General features: G+C 42.6%; 1 protein-coding gene across 1 annotated transcript in view; it reads right to left on the bottom strand.

The window, feature by feature from the left end:
• Nucleotides 1-3027, bottom strand: part of SH2D4B (SH2 domain containing 4B) — a 190852-nt gene extending 187825 nt beyond the window's left edge. Inside the window, 1 exon segment of the mRNA XM_030204876.1 lies at nucleotides 2910-3027. Within this exon segment, the coding sequence (XP_030060736.1) occupies nucleotides 2910-3027 (118 nt within the window).
• Nucleotides 3028-18388: the final 15361 nt, after the last annotated feature.

Here is an 18388-nt window from a genome sequence, read left to right as displayed (position 1 = left end):
TTTTGGAATAGGTTCCCCCTTCCCCAGAATGCTGCCCAGTTCCTAACAAATCTAAAACCCTCCTCCATGCGCCATTATCTTATCCACGCATTGAAACTCTGGAGCTCTGCCTCTCTTGGGCCCTGTGCGTGGAACGGGTAGCATTTCAGAAAATGCTACCCTAGAGGATCTGGATTTGAGCTTTCTACCTAAGAGCCTAAATTTGGCTTCTAGAACCTCAATCCCACATTTTCCTATGTCATTGGTACCCACATGTACCAAGACAGTCGGCTCCTCCCCAGCACTATCTAAAATCCTATCTAGGTGACGCGTGATGTCCGCCACCTTCGCACCAGGCAGGCAAGACACCAGGCGATCCTCATGTCCACCAGCCACCCAGCTATCTATATGCCTAATGATCGAATCACCAACTACAACAGCTGTCCTAACCTTTCCCTCCCGAGCACCACTTGGAGACATATCCTCAGTGCTAGAGGATAGTACATCCCCTGGTGTGCAGGTCCTGGCTCCAGGAGTACTTCGTACTTCACCAGGGTGATGCTCTCCTTCTAGGAGACCTCCCTCCTCCAAGGTAGCACAGGGGGCTACCAGACTGGAGGTGGGACTTCTCTACAACATCCCTGTAGGTCTCCAAATTGAAGCCATTTCCCCCGTGCAGCTGCCATATTGAGTGACCCCAAACATTTGCAGACACTTTTGAAAACAATAGCAAACTTGTGAGGCTTATAACTGCCTATGTGTGTGTGTGTGTTTTTTTAATGGCTTTATTATTTATTTGAAAACTTCCCATATGTAACCCCAGGATTTTATTTAACCTCAAGAGGGGGGTCCCCATAACTAGTTCCTGAGGCTTAGGCAGAGCAGGGGCCTTTCTTAAAGCTGCCCCCGACAAAAAGCGAGCCTTCCTTGGCTCTAAACATAAGTCTGCTGCTCCGGAGTGCCCACACCTTTGGTCCATGGCACACTTCCCAGGACCCCCCCCCCCCCCCCCCCCCCCGCAGAGGTTAAAAAAAACTGCATTTATACATGGGAAGCACTGAAATTAAAAAAAAAAAAAATACACATATAGGCACCCAGGCTCACCCTTGGCTTCACCACTGGATCAGAGAGGTAGTGTTTGGTGGCAGGAAGACCACCTTGACGTTAGACAGCCTGACATCAACACTGTGTGCAGCACAATTATCACAAAGCAACAAAATCTGACGCTTTTGTGCCCGCATTCTAGTGTTTAACTTCTTTAGCCACTGCTTCCAAATTTCCCCAGTCATCCATGAATTTGTGTTAGCCTCGTATAACACAGGAAGTCGCTTAAAATTCTTGAAGCAATGGGGCTGTTTGCTCTTTCCAATGACGAGTGGTTTCAACTTCTCACTCCCATCCATATTTCAGCAAAGGAGGATCGTCAGTTGGTCCTTTGACGTTTTACTTCCTGTAGTTTCGGCTTGTTTGAATGCAAGTGTTCCATCAGGAATCGCTCGCCAGTAGAGACCGTTTTTGTCAGCATTGAAAATGTCATGAGGTGCAAACTCGTTCAAGATGGTAGGAAGAATTGAAACAACCCAATTTTCAGCACCAAAGTCATCAGCGTCATGTTTTTCACCATGCTGTTTCTTGAATTTTATGTTGTTCCTCTCCTTCCATCTTTCCAACCATCCAACAGTGGCTTTGAATTCAGTTAGTCCAAGACTTTCAACTAGCTGATTAGCTTTCTCCACAAACAGTGGACCACTGACAGGAAACTGTCTGCTCCTGACTTGAGAAAACCACCAAAGAAGAGCATCTTCTACATCCTCAGCTTTTCCCGCCCGTTTTCATTTCCGGTGTGGATTTGTATTGTTTTGCCAGTCTTCCAGAAGCTGATCTTTCTGCTTCAAGATAGGTGAAATTTGACAGGGATTGACAACATATTCTTTAGCAATAGATACTTGACTTTGTTTTCTAATTTTTTAAAAACTTCTATTCATTCAACCAGTGTTAAAGTCTTACAGTTGCGCAATGACGACGACTCCTCCAGTGTACACTCTAACAACATTCTTTCGCTTATTCTGCCTGTGGCAGTTAACCAACGAGATTTCGAATTTACTGCCCCTTTCTCACGTGCCAATCCGTGTGTGCACTTATGCGGAGTCTTTCCTGCAGAGGAGCGGTCTTAAACCATGCATATAAGCAAATCTTGCACTTATCAGTGGTGCGCTAAACCGAAGTTTGTCCCCATAGAAATTGATGGCGCCAAAAACAGGACCGAAGTACGGCATGCAGTTAGAGCATGCGCTTATCTGACGTGCACTTGAGTGCACTGTATATATATATATATATATATATATATATATATATATATATATATATATATATATCATACTCCTTCAGCAGGCATTTGAAACTATTGGAAACTGCAATGGTTATTTTCCTGTCACCAATTCATTGTTCTTGAAACACTATACTTTTTTGTTGAGCTCATCAGAAAATGATTGGCACATCTGAGAGACTTCACACAATGGGTAGACTGCTGAATTAATAGTTACCTCCCTTTTTTGTTTATTCTGTATTGTATTCTCTTTAAAATTGAAGCCTTTACAATGGGCAATGATTACATTTCATGCCACTAATAAGGGATGTAATAGGCAATTAGTTAAACCCACAGAAAACTGATTGCAAAGCATATTCTGAATCCCCAACCAAATATTACTTAGGCCATATACAGTGCAATCAGCAGAAAGAAAGCATCAGACAGGGGGAAGCTATTATTTACATGTAAGAGCAGTAAATTAGTGATATGTGGACTATTAAATTAATTGGTATCTCTCTTCCCCTTCCCCCATACATAAAACACTATCAGTGCTTACTTTGCTGGCACTTTGCTTTCCCTTCCAGTTTAGCCTCTTCCATTTCCATCATTTTATCCCATTCGCTCCAACGTCTCACCTGCTCTTCCCTCATCTTGTAGAAAAGAATATGCTTCTGTTCTTCATTCAGCTCTGCCAAAAGCTCGGGATCAATGTACATATCACGTAAAATTTGTTGCAACATCGTGCTGCAGCCTTTCCAGGAAACGGAATGGAAAAGGAGCTCAAGCAAAGAACCTGAACACGAGAAATAATCCCAAAGATTTTAGCCCGGGAGAGTTTGCTTGCTGTGCCTCCTAATTCCTTAGTTCCTTGTTCCTCTCTCTTTCCTTAATTATTAAAAAAAAATTAATTGTGCATCTTGTCCACATGCAGAAACAGGAAAAAGAAAGGTGAGTGAAGAATGACTGCTACTTAGAGAAATTTACAGGTAGAGGTTATCTTGTAGCTTCACAAACAGTTTAGCAATATATTAGGTATCTTTTGAGTGACTATGGAAACCGCATTAATCCAAAGAACAGGTGATAAGATCTCAGTTTCAGGTGAGCTGGTCCTCCTGTGTAGCAGTGTGTGCCTAGGATTAAAATGTTGAGTGATGTCATGGTTAGAAGTAACAACTACACCAGTATTATCCCTGTAACTCCAGCTCCTTTTGGGAACCGATCTCTTCTGATGAGAGAAAAAAAATGCTACAGGGCTTTGTTTCTAATCTCAGTGGGGGTACCTCAGACTAGATTTAAAAGGGTGGTCTGCTCACTAATCATGCAGATCTTGAAACCAAAAAGTGCGGCATTTCAACCTTCATTAATTAAAGTGGATTTCATCAGATAATTAAATAGAAGTTAGTAATAAAAACATTACACTGTTACTCTCAGTACAATACTATGAGCTGATATCATCATAAGATGAGTAGCTCTGTAAAACACACTTAGTGGGGAATTCTATATATGGCAACCAAAATTGCGTGCACAAATTTGGCAGCGTGGCCAAATTATGCATGCAACTTAATTGATTAAGAAACAATTATTGGCACCAATTTGCACTAATTAGAATTTACACGCACAACTTTCTGTAAAGTGGTGTACATAAATTCTAATGCACGGATCTCAAAAGGGGGCATAGCCATGGGAGAGTCATGGGCATTCCTAAAAATTACACACACTGTTATAGAATATACCCAATCCGTGTCTAAGGTAGGCATGGAAATTTACACCAGGTTTTAGTTGTCATAAACGGCTGTGCCTAAATTTTAGTCATGGGGTGGTGCTACATGTATTCTATAAATTATGCCTAACTTTATGCGATGATTATAGACTAGTGCTAAACGTGTGGGGGGGGGGGGGGTTCCATTTCAATTTTTTCAGCAGCATATATAGAATTCCCCCCTTAGGCCATAGTTATATAGGGGGAAATTTTATAGATGGCACCCAACATTAGGACAATCTCATATATAACTAGAAAACCAATCTCAAGGTAAGCAAAAGAAAATTAATTCTTAGGAGGAAAACGCCTCAAGAAGCACCTCTTCCGCTGTTCTACAGAAGGAGGGTTAGGACTTCTTCATCATGGGTGAAAAACCTCCTAGTCTGTATCGCTTATATTTATTCTTTTTGCATAGAAAAGCACTCAACTCTTCCGTCTTAAATTACATTGACTTTATGTAAAAGTACTTAGCTTGAAGGCGTATGCTTTCTTTCTGTCTTCCAATATTGGTGTGGAGCCAGGAAGATCCACGGTAAGATAATATTCTGCAAAGGGAGTGCACCTTTTATATAATACTAGCTTAACATGGATCTTGCACCTAACTTTGGGCACCGTACTGACGCCTACTGAAATGCTGGCACACAACTAATTTGTATAGGATACATTAGTTGTAAATTATGTAGAACAGTGGTTGTAAATTGTATAGAACACTGAGGTTTATATTTGTTTTGGGTTTGAGAACAGCATGTTTCTTGCAAATGGTTTGCCATGTGGAAGTCAAGGTTAGGGTGTGTGGGGCCGTTTTGAGTACTGGGAGTTTAGTTCTGTCATTGTCAAATATATATATTGATTTCCGTTGGTCTGCTTTGGTTACGTTGAGGCAGTGAGAAGGAATCTTCTGAATAGATGGGCTTTCAGATGTTTTCAGAAGGTTAGGTAGGTGTCTATAAATTTTAGGTCTTTCAGTAGTGTGTTCCAGAGCTTGGTGCAGATGTATGGGAAACCAGTGGTATATGCTGATTTGTATTTGAGGCTTTGGCATCTAGGGAAGTGGAGGGTAAGGTAGAATCTTGCGTACCTAGATGCATTATGAATTGGTAGGTCTATTAGGCTGGTCATGTAGCCCAGTGAGAGCCCGAGAGAAGAAGTCTTGAAGAATATGCATGCTTTGATTGGGAGTCAGTGTACTTTTTGGAGTAGGGGTTGAGTGCTTTTGAAATGAGTTTTTCCGAAAATGAGTCTAGCCGCTGTGTTTTGTGCTGTTTGTTGTTTCTTTAGTATTTGGTCCTTGCACCCTGAGCAGATTCCGTTGCAATAGCCCACATGGGGAAGGACCATGGTTTGGACCAGAGTGTGGAAGACATCTCTTGGGAGGTACTGTTTTATACAGTCTTGGAATACTTTCTTTGTAGTTTCTGCAGCCTAGTTTTGAAGGTATAAGTCATGGTCTATGGTAATTCATAGAATTTTCAGTTTGTCAGAAGTAGGGAGGGATGATTCCAAGACATGGATGGTTGTGAAGTGGACAGTATTGTGTGGGGATGAGAGTATCAGGCAGTGTGTGTTTTCCCTATTTAGTTTCAGCTTGAAGGCTGATGCCCAGGATTCCATTGTATTCATGCTGTTCGTGATTTTGGAAGCAATTTCTGAAGGGTTGTTTTGAAGGGTATGAAGATTGTGACATCATCGGCACAGATGAAGGGATTAAAGCCTTGTTTGGATAGGGATCTGGCTAGTGAGATCATCATTAGGTTGAATAGTATAGGTGAAAATGGTGAGCCCTGTGGTACTCCACATTCTGCTTTCCAAGGTGGAGTAGTAGGATGTTATTGGCTGTTGAGATTTCATGTTTGAATTTGTCTATAAGAATGATCAGCACCATATTTGTGCTGTGGTGGAGTCTAAAGCCTGATTGTGATTCATGTAATATGGAGAATTTGTTGATGTATTCTATGAGTTGCTTTGTCACTATACCTTCCATTATCTTGGTTGCTAGTGGTATGGATACAACAGGCCTTTAGTTTAAGATGTCATTGTTGTTTTTCTTGGGATCTTTTGGGACTGGAGTGAACAGAATGTTACTCTTGTCAAGCCAGAAATGACCTTCCTGGAACATAAAGTTGAGGTGGGATATGAGTTGTTCAATGAAGTAGTTTGGGGGGGCTTTCATAATGTAGTTGGGACATGTGTCAAGCTTGAAGAGGGAGGCTGAGAACTTTCTTATCACTTGTGATACTATCTCATATGAGAGGTTGTCCATGTCCTGTCCACTGGTGATTCCTCTGAGGGATTATCCAATTTGTCCGTGAAAGGTTCAAGGTTGGTATCATCCTGAGGTAAGCTTTTCCTTAATTTGATCTTCTCTTCAAAAATTTTGGCCAGTTCATTTGCTGGTGGGGATCATCGTTCTTTGTTGTCAGTTTTTTATGTCTAGTAGGTTGTTTACAAGCAAATATAATTTATTTGTGTCTCTATAATCGGGGCCTATTTGTTCTTTGTAGAACTTTCTTTTTGCTAGTCTTATTTTGAGTTTGTACCTCTTTTGTGCTTTCCTTCATGTGGCTATGGTAGATTCATTTTTATATTTTCTCCATGCTCTTTCTTGTCTTCTGCAGTGGACTTTTAATTCCTCATTGAACCATGCGACTACTTTGTGTTTTTAAGAAGTTTTGGTTATCAAGGATGCTATTTAATCTAGAATGATAGTAAATCTTTTGTCCCATTCTGCAAGAAATTCTGTAGTCAGTTGATGGTGGCCATTGGTTTTCATATATGGAGTACCAGAATGTTGTTGTGTCAATTTTCCCTCTTGTTTTGTATGAGGTTCGTATTTGCATTTGCCAGATTCCTAGTTCTTTCCAATATAGAGTCATGTCTAGCCTATAGTGGTCAGACCAAGGGATCTCTGTCCATCTCCTGTTGTGGATCCAGAAGTTCTGGCCCATTGAGAATCTGTATGCTTGTAGGTCTAGTGTTTGACCTTTTATGTGAGTTGAGTTCAGTTGTGCCCATTTGGATTACCATAGTTGGAGAAATTTGTTGCATTCTCTGGTAGTATCTGTGTGCTGATCTTCTAGATGTAGGTTAATGTCACCTATTAGTATCATATTTGGGTTTGCTGCACATGTGTTTAAGATAAAATCCATAAGGTTTGTCTGAGCCATTCTCCAGTTTCCTGGGGGTCTGTAGAAAAGTATTCAGCAGAGGTGGTTGAGTAGAGATTTGTCTTTCATTTTGACTGAGGCAAATTTCTAGTTGCAGTGTTATGGATTCAGCAATGGGTTCCACTATGAAGAAGGATCTGTATATTAATGTGATGCCTTCTCCCTTTTTTCCCATTTCTGGTCCAGTGTAGGATTTTATAGCCTGGAGGGTGAAAGTCAGAGATGATTGGGTCTTCTTTGTCGTGAATCCAAGTTTCGTTTAGGAAGACTAGTCCAAGGTCGTATTCCATTATCCAGTCCTTTATTGTTTCCATTTTGTTTACAGCTGATCTAGCACTTATGTATCCCACTGGTATTGGTAGGTGGCTATCCTCTGTTGTTGGGTTTTTGGGAATTTTAACTAACTGATGCTCACTGGGCTTGTTGGGTTGGGTAGGTCCTTTTTTTCCGGTCTGCTTTGTTTGAAGCGAAGATGGAGCTCTTCTTTTGTTTGATCATTGCTTTTCCCGATAAAAGGTGGTGTGTCTGGTTGGGAGGTACAGGTTGCATCATGTAGGTATGATGTTGTTGTCTTCTTGTTTTAGGGCTCTCATGGTGGTGGTTAATGTTAGACTGGATAGGCTTAAAAGAAGTTTGGTGATGTGCATTTTTTTCTTCCTTCTGTGCAGTTGTCAGTGTTTACTGGGATTCAGTAAGTTAGGATGGTGCAAGCTTGAGATTGTTGCTAGGATCCAGTAGGTTTGGAAGGTGTGGACCTGTGATTGTTATGTGGTTTCTTTAGAATCTATTTGATTTCAGGTATATGTGTGATCAGGTTGTAGTTAGGTGTCTGGTCTTGGATCGTGTGAATAGTAGATCTTGTGGGTGTAAATGGTTAGGGTAGTATATGTATATATTTTTTGGGGGGAGGGGGTTGTTTTACCTGGAGTTTCTCAATCTAAAGTTCCTCGAGTGTGATTATCTTATCTATGCTGATTGTCTTTTTAGAAGAGACTGGTTTGTTCAGGCATCAATATCTGGGGTTACTCAGTCTCCTGCTAACAGTTCTGACTCTCCTGCTGATGGTTCTGCTCAGGGCCATGCCTAGGGTCTCTGGTAACCCCCTGTAGACTATCAGTTGGTTCCCCCCCCCCCCCCTGTGTGGCACAAGATGCAAAGGAAATAGGAGCTGAAAGATGGAGTGCATCTTTGTGGGATTGCTGAACAAATAGAGGGTTTACAACCCGCATTGAGCCTGCCATGAGTGGGAAAACGCGGGGTACAAATGTAACAAAAAAAATATTGGACTTAGCTTTTCATGCTTTCATGTTCACGAAATTAGTAATTAAATCTTTGATATCTAACTGGGCACATATATCATTCTCAATAGCAATCATGGCAAGGCTTACAAGCCTTTCTTGCGAAATACTTGATCGCAAATAATCCTATATAATAATTCTCACCTCCAACAGGATGTGCCTGGGACCGTGCCTCCCTTGGAGGTGGTTTGCTAGGCAGGCATGCACTGATGTCAGTGACGTCAGTGACAGCTGATACCAAAGCAAGGGGAGAAGTAGGGAAACACACGGAACGTGTTTCCCTACTCCTCCCCCTGTGTTACAGCCCACTGCACCCCCCTTCTGTGACCCAGTTGACCCCCTTCTCGGCGAAAACCGTCCCCCACCGCCGTCCAGTTCCTGTGCTGACGGCGGACCTCAACCCCCGTCAGCTGAAGTCCTGTGCTGGCCTTCGTGCTGTTGCTTCTTCAATGATCTTCGTTTCAAGTTCCTCTGCGTGCGTCTGACATCAGACGCACGTAGAGCAACTTGGACACAAAATCATTGAAGAAGCAACGCCTCGAAGGCCAGCACAGGACTTCTGCTGACGGGGGTTGGGGTCCCCCGTCAGCACAGGTACTGGACGGCGGAGGGGGACGGTTTTCGCTGAGAAGGGGGGTCGACTGGGTCGCGGAAAGGGGGGTGAAAACGGAGGGACGGCAGAGTCTGGAACAGCGAGGGAGGGAGGGTGGAGGATGGCCTTGCTAGAGCCCGTTTCCTTCCCTTTTGAAACGGGCATTTTTTACTAGTTTTTTTATGATTTTTAACCGTGAAAATGATTGCTCACCACTTGCCTCACTGACAGGAATTGTCAGCAATATTCTTAGAAACAAATTGCTATATATTGCAAAATAAGATAGCAGATGTAAATTCTCAAAGTGGACATATTCCAAACACTAAAATGAAAATAAAATGATTTTCTCTACCTTTGTTGTCTGGTGACTTTCTTTTTCTGATCATAAGTCTCTGACTCTAAAGTTTAGCAATTTCATTAAAGCAAAATATATTTTCACATCTCACAGACTCTTCCTATCCAAACACCAAAAAAAACCAATCAGATTTTCACTTATCAGCTCTTCTATACTACACGTCAGCTAAACTTCCTCTTTTGAAACTACTGTTGGAACCACCAGCTAATGAAATGGCTTTTAGCTGTAGCTATCTGGTTACCTGATAATTATGCACACATCATTGCAGTCATGCCCTCCTCTCGGTGTACATGCTCACAAAAAAAAAAAAAAAACTTTGAACCACTTACAGATTTTAACAATTACACTATTTAGTTTTTATTTCTCCCCAGTCTCACTTGCACACCTCCCTCCAAACATGGCTGTTCTCTTTAATTTGAATGTTGTTCAAGCTCACCCTAAATAAGGAGTTCTTCCCACACCAAAGACATATATAGCACTGGTTGTATTCTTTCAAACAACTTCAGCAGAGCCTGCCTGCCTCAGTGAGCACTGCGGTCGAAGAGGGGAGGGCAGGGGAGAGAGGAGAATCACAGCTTCAGGTAAAACATTTTGCAAGTGAGCTGACCTCAGGAAAAAGGTGCCGGTAGGGCAGGCGGCGCCCTCCAGAGGTCAGCGCCCCCCTGTGGTGCTTACCCCGCTTACGGTGTTGGTACGGCCCTGGTTCTGCTGCATCCTCATCACTCATCAGCACTGTCAGGATGCATGGTTTTCAGAGGAGGGGTGCAGAGGGTCCTCTCTTAGTCACAAATGTTGTCTGGTCATGCTGATGTCCTGGTGGTCAAGCCGGCGATGATTTTTTCTGTGCTGGGCAAAATTGTATGCTATAAAATTTAGGTGCACATGTTATAAAATAGGGTGCAGGGCAGATTCACACATAAACCCAAAAGAATGCCAATTTATTTGTATTTATTTTATGAAGTTATATCCCACTCCATCCACATAAAATAAAATAAAAACCTGAGTTCTAAAATAATGCGCTAAGTAAATATGACAGTTAATAAGTCTCATAATCATAAGCCTCTTGGAGAAACCATGTTTTAACCTCTTAAACCGAACAAAAGAGGTAATATTACAAAAAAATGCAGACAATTCATTTTGAAATTTCAGTCCCTTAACTCTGAACATTGTATGGTATATTGAATTAATATTTTTGGTGGCAATCAGTCTTAGTTTGTCATAGACTTGAAATGGCTTCTGCTAAAATTACAGGATCTATATTAAAGAAAAAAATTTGGTCCCCTCTGACTTCCTGGCTTGCAATGCGGGTAACACCTCCTTTGTGATGCCTTTGTGCATACTGTTCACCTCACTGTTTCTTTTTCATATTTCAAATTATCTCTCCTTCTCAATGTATGTACTATAACGATAATGCCTCAATGCCCTTGGATCAGCTACATAGCTAGTAATTTGTTTTAAGTTTCCTTTTTTTCCTATTATATTTTTATCATATTAGAACAACTTATTATGTCTATTGTTGATGTGATACTATTCTTTATTATGACATGTTAATATTCATCATTGTGACTAATACGTTTTGTATTTCTTTGGACAAAATTTTAATAAAGTTACTGGAGAAAAAAAAACTCTGAACATTGTTCAACTGGAGCATTCAGCATACACTCTCATCACCCCATAATCCCCAATAATACTCAGAAGCCACTTTTTCGACTAAATTTGGAATTTATTAAGGCCGCAGCCGGGCACTTAAAACTCTATTACACATAATGCAACTTAACATGTTACCGTAATACATAACTTCTTATAACTTGGCAAATTCAAGCCCTGGGGTACACAGCTTTACTTCATGATGCGCCCCAATCCGCTGCCGGTGGGGCCGTCTGAGCACACCCACCGCCGACCTGTGCTTTCTTATAGCACCCGATGACTATGGTGTATCCCGTTTAAGGATACGCCCCGGATAAGTTCTTGGCCTCCTGGCCGTCCAAGCCAGGAGACAAGCCATATCCCCACAGAATTAACTGTAAACCTGCCCGACCTTCAGGCATAACATTGTACTTCGTATTGCACTTAACATTTGGGCAATTATTCACCAATAACATAACAGTGTTCTGCGCTCACTTGCTGTGTACCACCAGAGTCCCCGGATAATCACCGCCATGCCCCGCTCCAGCTGCGACAACCTCCTCTAGTGGGAGGGTGGGCCGGGTCAGCTCCTTTCACCAACCTCTCCTTCCAGCTGCTGACGAATCCCTACATCAGCAACCCTACTTTATATCCCCCTACTTCCCCTCCCACCCTTCCTTACCTTAACCCTTTCCTTGCTCTCCAGCCTCAAAACCCTTTCCCTTCTACCTTAACCCTCGTTAGCCCTCAGCTCAGTTGTGACCGGCCTCTCCCTAACGGGCCGACCTCTTTCTTTCCTTCAGGTTTAATAAGATGAAAGGAAGGAACCTCATGAAAGACTTTAGAATTAGAATGAAGAAATCTATTTGGTTGATAAAGATGTAAGCTAGATGCATGAATATGTGAAACCATTTGAAGAAGAGCCTTATAAACTAAACAGACAATTTTAAACTTTATTTGTTGCTTTATCGGTAACCAGTACAGACTTTTTTAAACAGGAGTAATAAGGGTATACCTGGAAACACCAGCCCGAATTCTGGCAGTAGCATTCTGCGCTGCTTGTAAAGCTTTTTAAGAGGTCTTTGGAATACCCAGCAGCAAACTGTTACAGTAATTGAAGCAGGACAACCATTCTGAAACTGAAAGAATTTAAAAGCTCTCACAATCACCTTACAAGCCTTAGTTTAGAAAAAAAAATCAGATGGATCAATTTAGCAACTTGGTACTTCATTGTTAACTTAGGGTCCCTTTTACCAAGCTTTCAGCGTGCCGAGGCCCCCTTTTACTGCAGTGAGTAAAAGTGAAGTCTGTCTTTCCTGCAGGAAATAGCCCTGCAGCAAGTAAAGGACTTGCTGCACGGCCATTTCAAGGGGAGCCCTTACTGCCACCCATTGAGGTGGTAGTAAGGGCTCTCATGCTAACCTGACAGTAACCAGGCAGCATGAATCACTGCCCGATCACCACCGGGTACACACCAGCGCTATCAAAAGAAATATATTTTTGTAGTACTGGATATGACGGCGCACTAGGGGTGGGAAGTACCGCCAGGCTGCTGCGGTAGCCCAGCAGTACTTCCTGTTTAGCAAGTGGTAAGCTCATTTTGGGCTTACTGCCGCTTACTGAAAGGGGCCCTTAGTGTCTAGGATAAGCCCCAGTTACACATCTTATTCACTATCTTGTTGTCCATCCCATCCATTGTAAGAGCTGAAGGCATGTCAGTGTAAACACAACTAGATAATAGTAAAATCTCAGTTCTTTGCATGTTGAGTCTCAGATGATTCCCTTTTAACCATTAATTAATCATACCTAAACATAACCGCAAATTTTCAAATATCCTGCTCACAGGATTCTCTAACCTTAATAAAAACTAAAGTTCTAAGAGACATCCAAACTTCTCAGTAACTTGCATAATGGTAACAAAAAATATTAAACAATACTGCAGATAAAGTGGAACCCTGAGGAACTCCAGTGTTACATTCAAAAAACTCAGAACGACACTGTTCCACAGTTACACAAAACTTTCTATCAGATAGAAAGTACATAAATAGTAACATAGTAACATAGTAGATGACGGCAGAAAAAGACCTGCACGGTCCATCCAGTCTGCCCAAGAAGATAAATTCAAATGTGCTACTTTTTTTATTTGTACTGTCCTCTTCAGTGCACAGACCGTATAAGTCTGGCCAGCCCTATCCCCGCCTCCCAACCACCAACCCCGCCTCCCAACCACCAGCTCTGGCACAGACCGTATAAGTCTGCCCGGCACTATCCCTGCCACCCACCACCGGCTCTGGCACAGACCGTATAAGTATGCCCAGCACTATCCCCGCCACCCAACCACCAGCCCTGGCACAGACCGTATAAGTCTGCCCAGCACTAGTCCCGCCTCCCAACCACCAGCCCCAGCACGGACCGTATATGTCTGCCCACACTAGCCCTGCCTCCCAACCACCAGCTCTACCACCCATTCTAGGCTAAGCTCCTGAGGATCCCTTTCTTCTGAACAGGATTCCTTTATGTTTATCCCACGCATGTTTGAATTCCGTTACCGTTTTCATCTCCACCACCTCCCGTGGGAGGGCATTCCAAGCATCCACCACCCTCTCCGTGAAAAAATACTTCCTGACATTCTTCTTGAGTCTGCCCCCTTCAATCTCATTTCATGCCCTCTCGTTCTACCGCCCTCCCATCTCCGGAAAAGGTTTGTTTGCAGATTAATACCTTTCAAATATTTGAACGTCTGTATCATATCACCCCTGTTCCTCCTTTCCTCCAAGGTATACATGTTCAGGTCCGCAAGTCTCTCCTCATGCATCTTGTAACGCAAATCCCATACCATCCTCGTAGCTTTTCTTTGCACCGCTTCAATTCTTTTTACATCCTTAACAAGATACGGCCTCCAAAACTGAACACAATACTCCAGGTGGGGCCTCACCCACGACTTGTACAGGGGCATCAACACCTCTTTTCTTCTGCTGGTCACACCTCTCTCTATACAGCCTAGTAACCTTCTAGCTACGGCCACCGCCTTGTCACACTGTTTCATCGCCTTCAGATCCTCAGATACTATCACCCCAAGATCCCTCTCCCCATCCGTACCTAGCAGACTCTCACCGCCTAACACATACGCCTCTCTTGGATTTCTACTCCCTAAGTGCATCACTTTGCATTTCTTCGCATTGAATTTTAATTGCCAAACCTTAGACCATTCTTCTAGCTTTTTCAGATCCTTTTTCATGTTTTCCACTCCCTTCGGGGTGTCCACTGTGTTACAAATCTTAGTATCATCCGCAAATAGGCAAACTTTACCTTCTAACCCTTCGGCAATGTCACTCACAAATGTATTGAACAGAATCGGCCCCAGCACCAATCCCTGAGGCACTCCACTACTCACCTTTCCCTCCTCCGAGCGAACTCCATTCACCACCACCCTCTGGCGCATGTCCGTCAACCAGTTCCTAATCCAGTTCACCACTTTGGGTCCTATCTTCAGCCCATCCAGTTTATTTAAGAGCCTCCTGTGGGGAACCGTGGCAAAAGCCTTGCTGAAATCCAAGTAGATTACGTCTATAGCACGTCCACGGTTCAATTCTCCGGTCACCCAATCATTGTAAAGCTATTCCATAAATTCCAATCATTTCAACAAAACCTTATGACTAACAGTATTGAATGCTGCTGAAATTAACACCAATTATTTTTTATTAACATCTCATTAATTAGTTTGGGTGCCCAAATTTTGATGGCATATATAGAATCCAGGGGACAGTCTTTGTCGCACATATGTGGCCACATATGCATTCAAATGACCTGTTATAAAATTCTAAGTTTGCCAGTGATATGATGAAGCGAGTTTTGCTGGGAGGCAAGTACAGGGATGCAGTTTGGACAGAGCATGGGCAGAGTTTGCAAATAGCTAAAATAGTGAGGAAATATTGTCCAAAATGAAAAGGCAAAGAACCATTTATCTCTGAGAAGTTACACCAAAAGGGAAGCACAAGGTACTTTCACTGAACTACAGATGTTCGTGGCATAAAGATGTGACAAAAATGGATTTGAGTCTCATCTTTTATGCCACAAACATCTGCAGTTGAGTGACAGTACCTTGTGCTTCCCTGTTGGTATTAATAATTTTCTCGAAGATATATGGTTCTTTGCCTTTTGTTTTGGACAATATTTCCTCACTGTTCTGCTTCTCAGAAGGCTACAGTAAACCATGTAACTTTGTAAGTCAATGTGTTTTGAAAATGAGCCTCTGTGTGAGGTCTTTTTCCTTCTTTATTGATTTATCCAGAGTTCATAACTATGCATGTAGTCTACAAAATACACTAATTTAAGTGCATATTTAAATAACCTGGGCACAGATATTTACACACACTCTTGAGCAGGTATAACTATCCATCCATCAAAGTATGCATGGTTACCTCTGCGTACATTAGTATTTTATAAACATACGTGGAGGGGCATAATTGAACGAAAACGTCTATCTCCATGGGCGTTTATCTCCGAGAATGGGTCCGTGAAGGGGCGGACCAAACCGTATTTTCGAAAAAAATAGACGTCCATGTTTTATTCGACAATTTGTGAGCTGGGTGTTTTTGTTTTTCAGTGATAATGGAAAATGAAAGCGCCCAGCTCAAAAACGAATAAATCCAAGGCATTTGTTCGTGGGAGGGGCCAGGATTCGTAGTGCACTGGTCCCCCTCACATGCCAGGACACCAACCGGGCACTCTAGGGGGCACTTTTACAAAAACAAAAAAAAAAGGTAAAAGAGCTCCCAGGTGCATAGCACCCTTCCCTTGTGTGTTGAGCCCCCCAAATCCCCCTCAAAACCCACTGCCCACAAGTCTACACCATTATTACAGCCCTAAGGGGTGAAGGGGGGCACCTACATGTGGGTACAGTGGGTTTGGGGGGGTTGGACGACTAAGCATTAAGCAGCACAATTGTAACAGGTAGGGGGGGGGATGGGCCTGGGTCCACCTGCCTGAAGTCCACTGCACCCCCTAACAACTGCTCCAGGGACCTGCATACTGCTGCCAGGGAGGTGGGTATGACATTTGAGGGTGAAAATAAAAAGTTGTGAAACATCATGTTTTGTGGTGGGAGGGGGTTAGTGACCACTGGGGGAGTCAGGGGAGGTCATCCCCGATTCCCTCTGGTGGTAATCTGGTCATTTAGGGCACTTTTTGGGGCCTTATTCGTGAAAAAACAGGGTGCAGGAAAAGTGCCCTAAATTCTAGCTACAAACGCATACGTTTTTTCCATTATCGGCGAAAGGCGCCCATCTCTCCTCGGCCGATAACCACGCCCCAGTTCCACCTTCGCCATGCCTCCGACACGCCCCCGTCAACTTTGTACGCTTCCGCGATGGAGTGCAGTTGAAAACGTCCAAAATTGGCTTTCCATTATACCGATTTATTCGTTTTTGTGAAATAAACGTCTATCTCCCAATTTGGGTCGAAATCTAGGCGTTTTCTCTTTCAATTATAAGGTGGATAGGCACCCTTATAAATCAGCATCTCAATAGGCACCTGCTTGGCCTCTTAAATTAGGTGACACCTTATGAAGTTACCCTCTAAATGTTAGTAATATTGTTGATATTTATTTCTAGTTTGTGGAAGACTTGTGTTTTGCAAATTGTGGTATTTCATGTCTATAAATTAAATTGTTCTCTTATCAGTGAAATTTTTGTTTGGAGGCTGCTGAAAGCATGATAAATTGTTAGATTAAGCAAAAATCACATTCATGCAGACTCACATGTTGGATCACATAATATAGGGATGTATATAATGGCACATTATTCTGCATGTTGACTTCACACATAACATTGTATGATTAAGCTATGCTATGGCCAAATTGTCAAGCAGATTGGATGGACCATATAGGTTTTCACCTACCATCATTTACTATGTTACTATAGCTAATTTTCTAAGCACATAGACTTACAATGTTACATATGTTACTATGGAGCTCAATTTTGAAAGAAAAAAGTCTAAAAAGTGGCATAAAGCAGCATTGGGACTTTTTTCTCACAAAACATCCAAATCAGTATTTTCTATGCTGTTTGTCTGCAGTGCATCCAAATCTCAAGGTGGAGTGTCAGGGGCTTGTTAAGGGCAGGTTTTGGGTGTTCCTAATACTTACACATTTTTCAGCAATAATGGAACAAAACAAAACTAAACCTAAGATGTTTTGAGCTAGACCTGTTGTTATAACAAATAAGGGTGCCCTAAATGACCAGAAAACCACTGGAGGGAATCAGGGATGACACCCCAATAACCCCCCCAGTGGTCACTGACCCCCTCCCACCCCCAAAAATGTGAATCAAAATATGACTGACTTAGCTTCTATGACAGCCTCAGATGTTATAGCCAGGAGTAGTGTAGTGGTTGGTGCAGTGCATTATGGAGTAGGGGACCCAGGTTCCTATCTCCCTCCACTTGTCACACTTGTGGTAGAAACTGTGACCCCTCCCAAAGTCACTACTGTACCCACAGATAGGTGCCCCCTTCACCCATAAGGGTTATTGTAGTGCTGTACAGTAGGGGGAGGGACAGTAGGTTTTGGGTGATTTTCGGAGAGGTCAGGGGACAAGATAAGGGAACAAAGGTGAGATGTGTACCTGGGAGCATTTTTATGAAGTGCAGAGAAGTGCTGTCAAGGGTGCCCCATTGCTCTCCTGGGATGACCAGTCTTCTTCTACATCCCAATGGCTTGATTTTCCACATTTTGCACTTATTCATTTTTTGGTTTGTTTTTTTCAAAAACGGACCAAAAAACAAAACGTCCAAAGCACAAAACCTTATTCAAAAACAGTATTTTTGAAAAAAAAAAAAAAGATACACATTTTTCTTTTTTGAAAATGACCTTCTTTCCTATTCAGATTTTTGACATTTTTTGCAACACGTCCGTCGGACTTAGACATATCAAAAATGCTTCTCCACTTTGTAAGTCTATGTGCTTTGGGAAGCTTGCCAGGTACCCTTGGCCTGGATTGGCCGCTGTCGTGGACAGGATGCTGGGCTCTATGGACCCTTGGTCTTTTCCCAGTGTGGCATTACTTATGTTCTTATGCTTTGAAAATGAGGATCTATGTGACTATCAGGCTTATTTTTGAAAGAGAAGGGCATCCATCTTCCGACACAAATCGGGAGATGGGCGTCCTTCTCTTAGGGTCGCCCAAAACAGCATAATCGAAAGCCAATTTTGGGCATTCTCAACTGCTTCCTGTCGCAGGGACGACCAAAGTTCATGGGGGCGTGTTGGCACCATAGCAAAGGCGGGACTGGGGCGTGATTAAGAGATG

The sequence above is a fragment of the Microcaecilia unicolor genome, chromosome 5 (genome assembly GCF_901765095.1).
Source record: "Microcaecilia unicolor chromosome 5, aMicUni1.1, whole genome shotgun sequence".
NCBI classification, from domain to species: domain Eukaryota; kingdom Metazoa; phylum Chordata; class Amphibia; order Gymnophiona; family Siphonopidae; genus Microcaecilia; species Microcaecilia unicolor.
The sequence above is the reverse complement of the archived record's forward strand: the minus strand, read 5'-3'. Positions and strand labels throughout refer to the sequence as shown.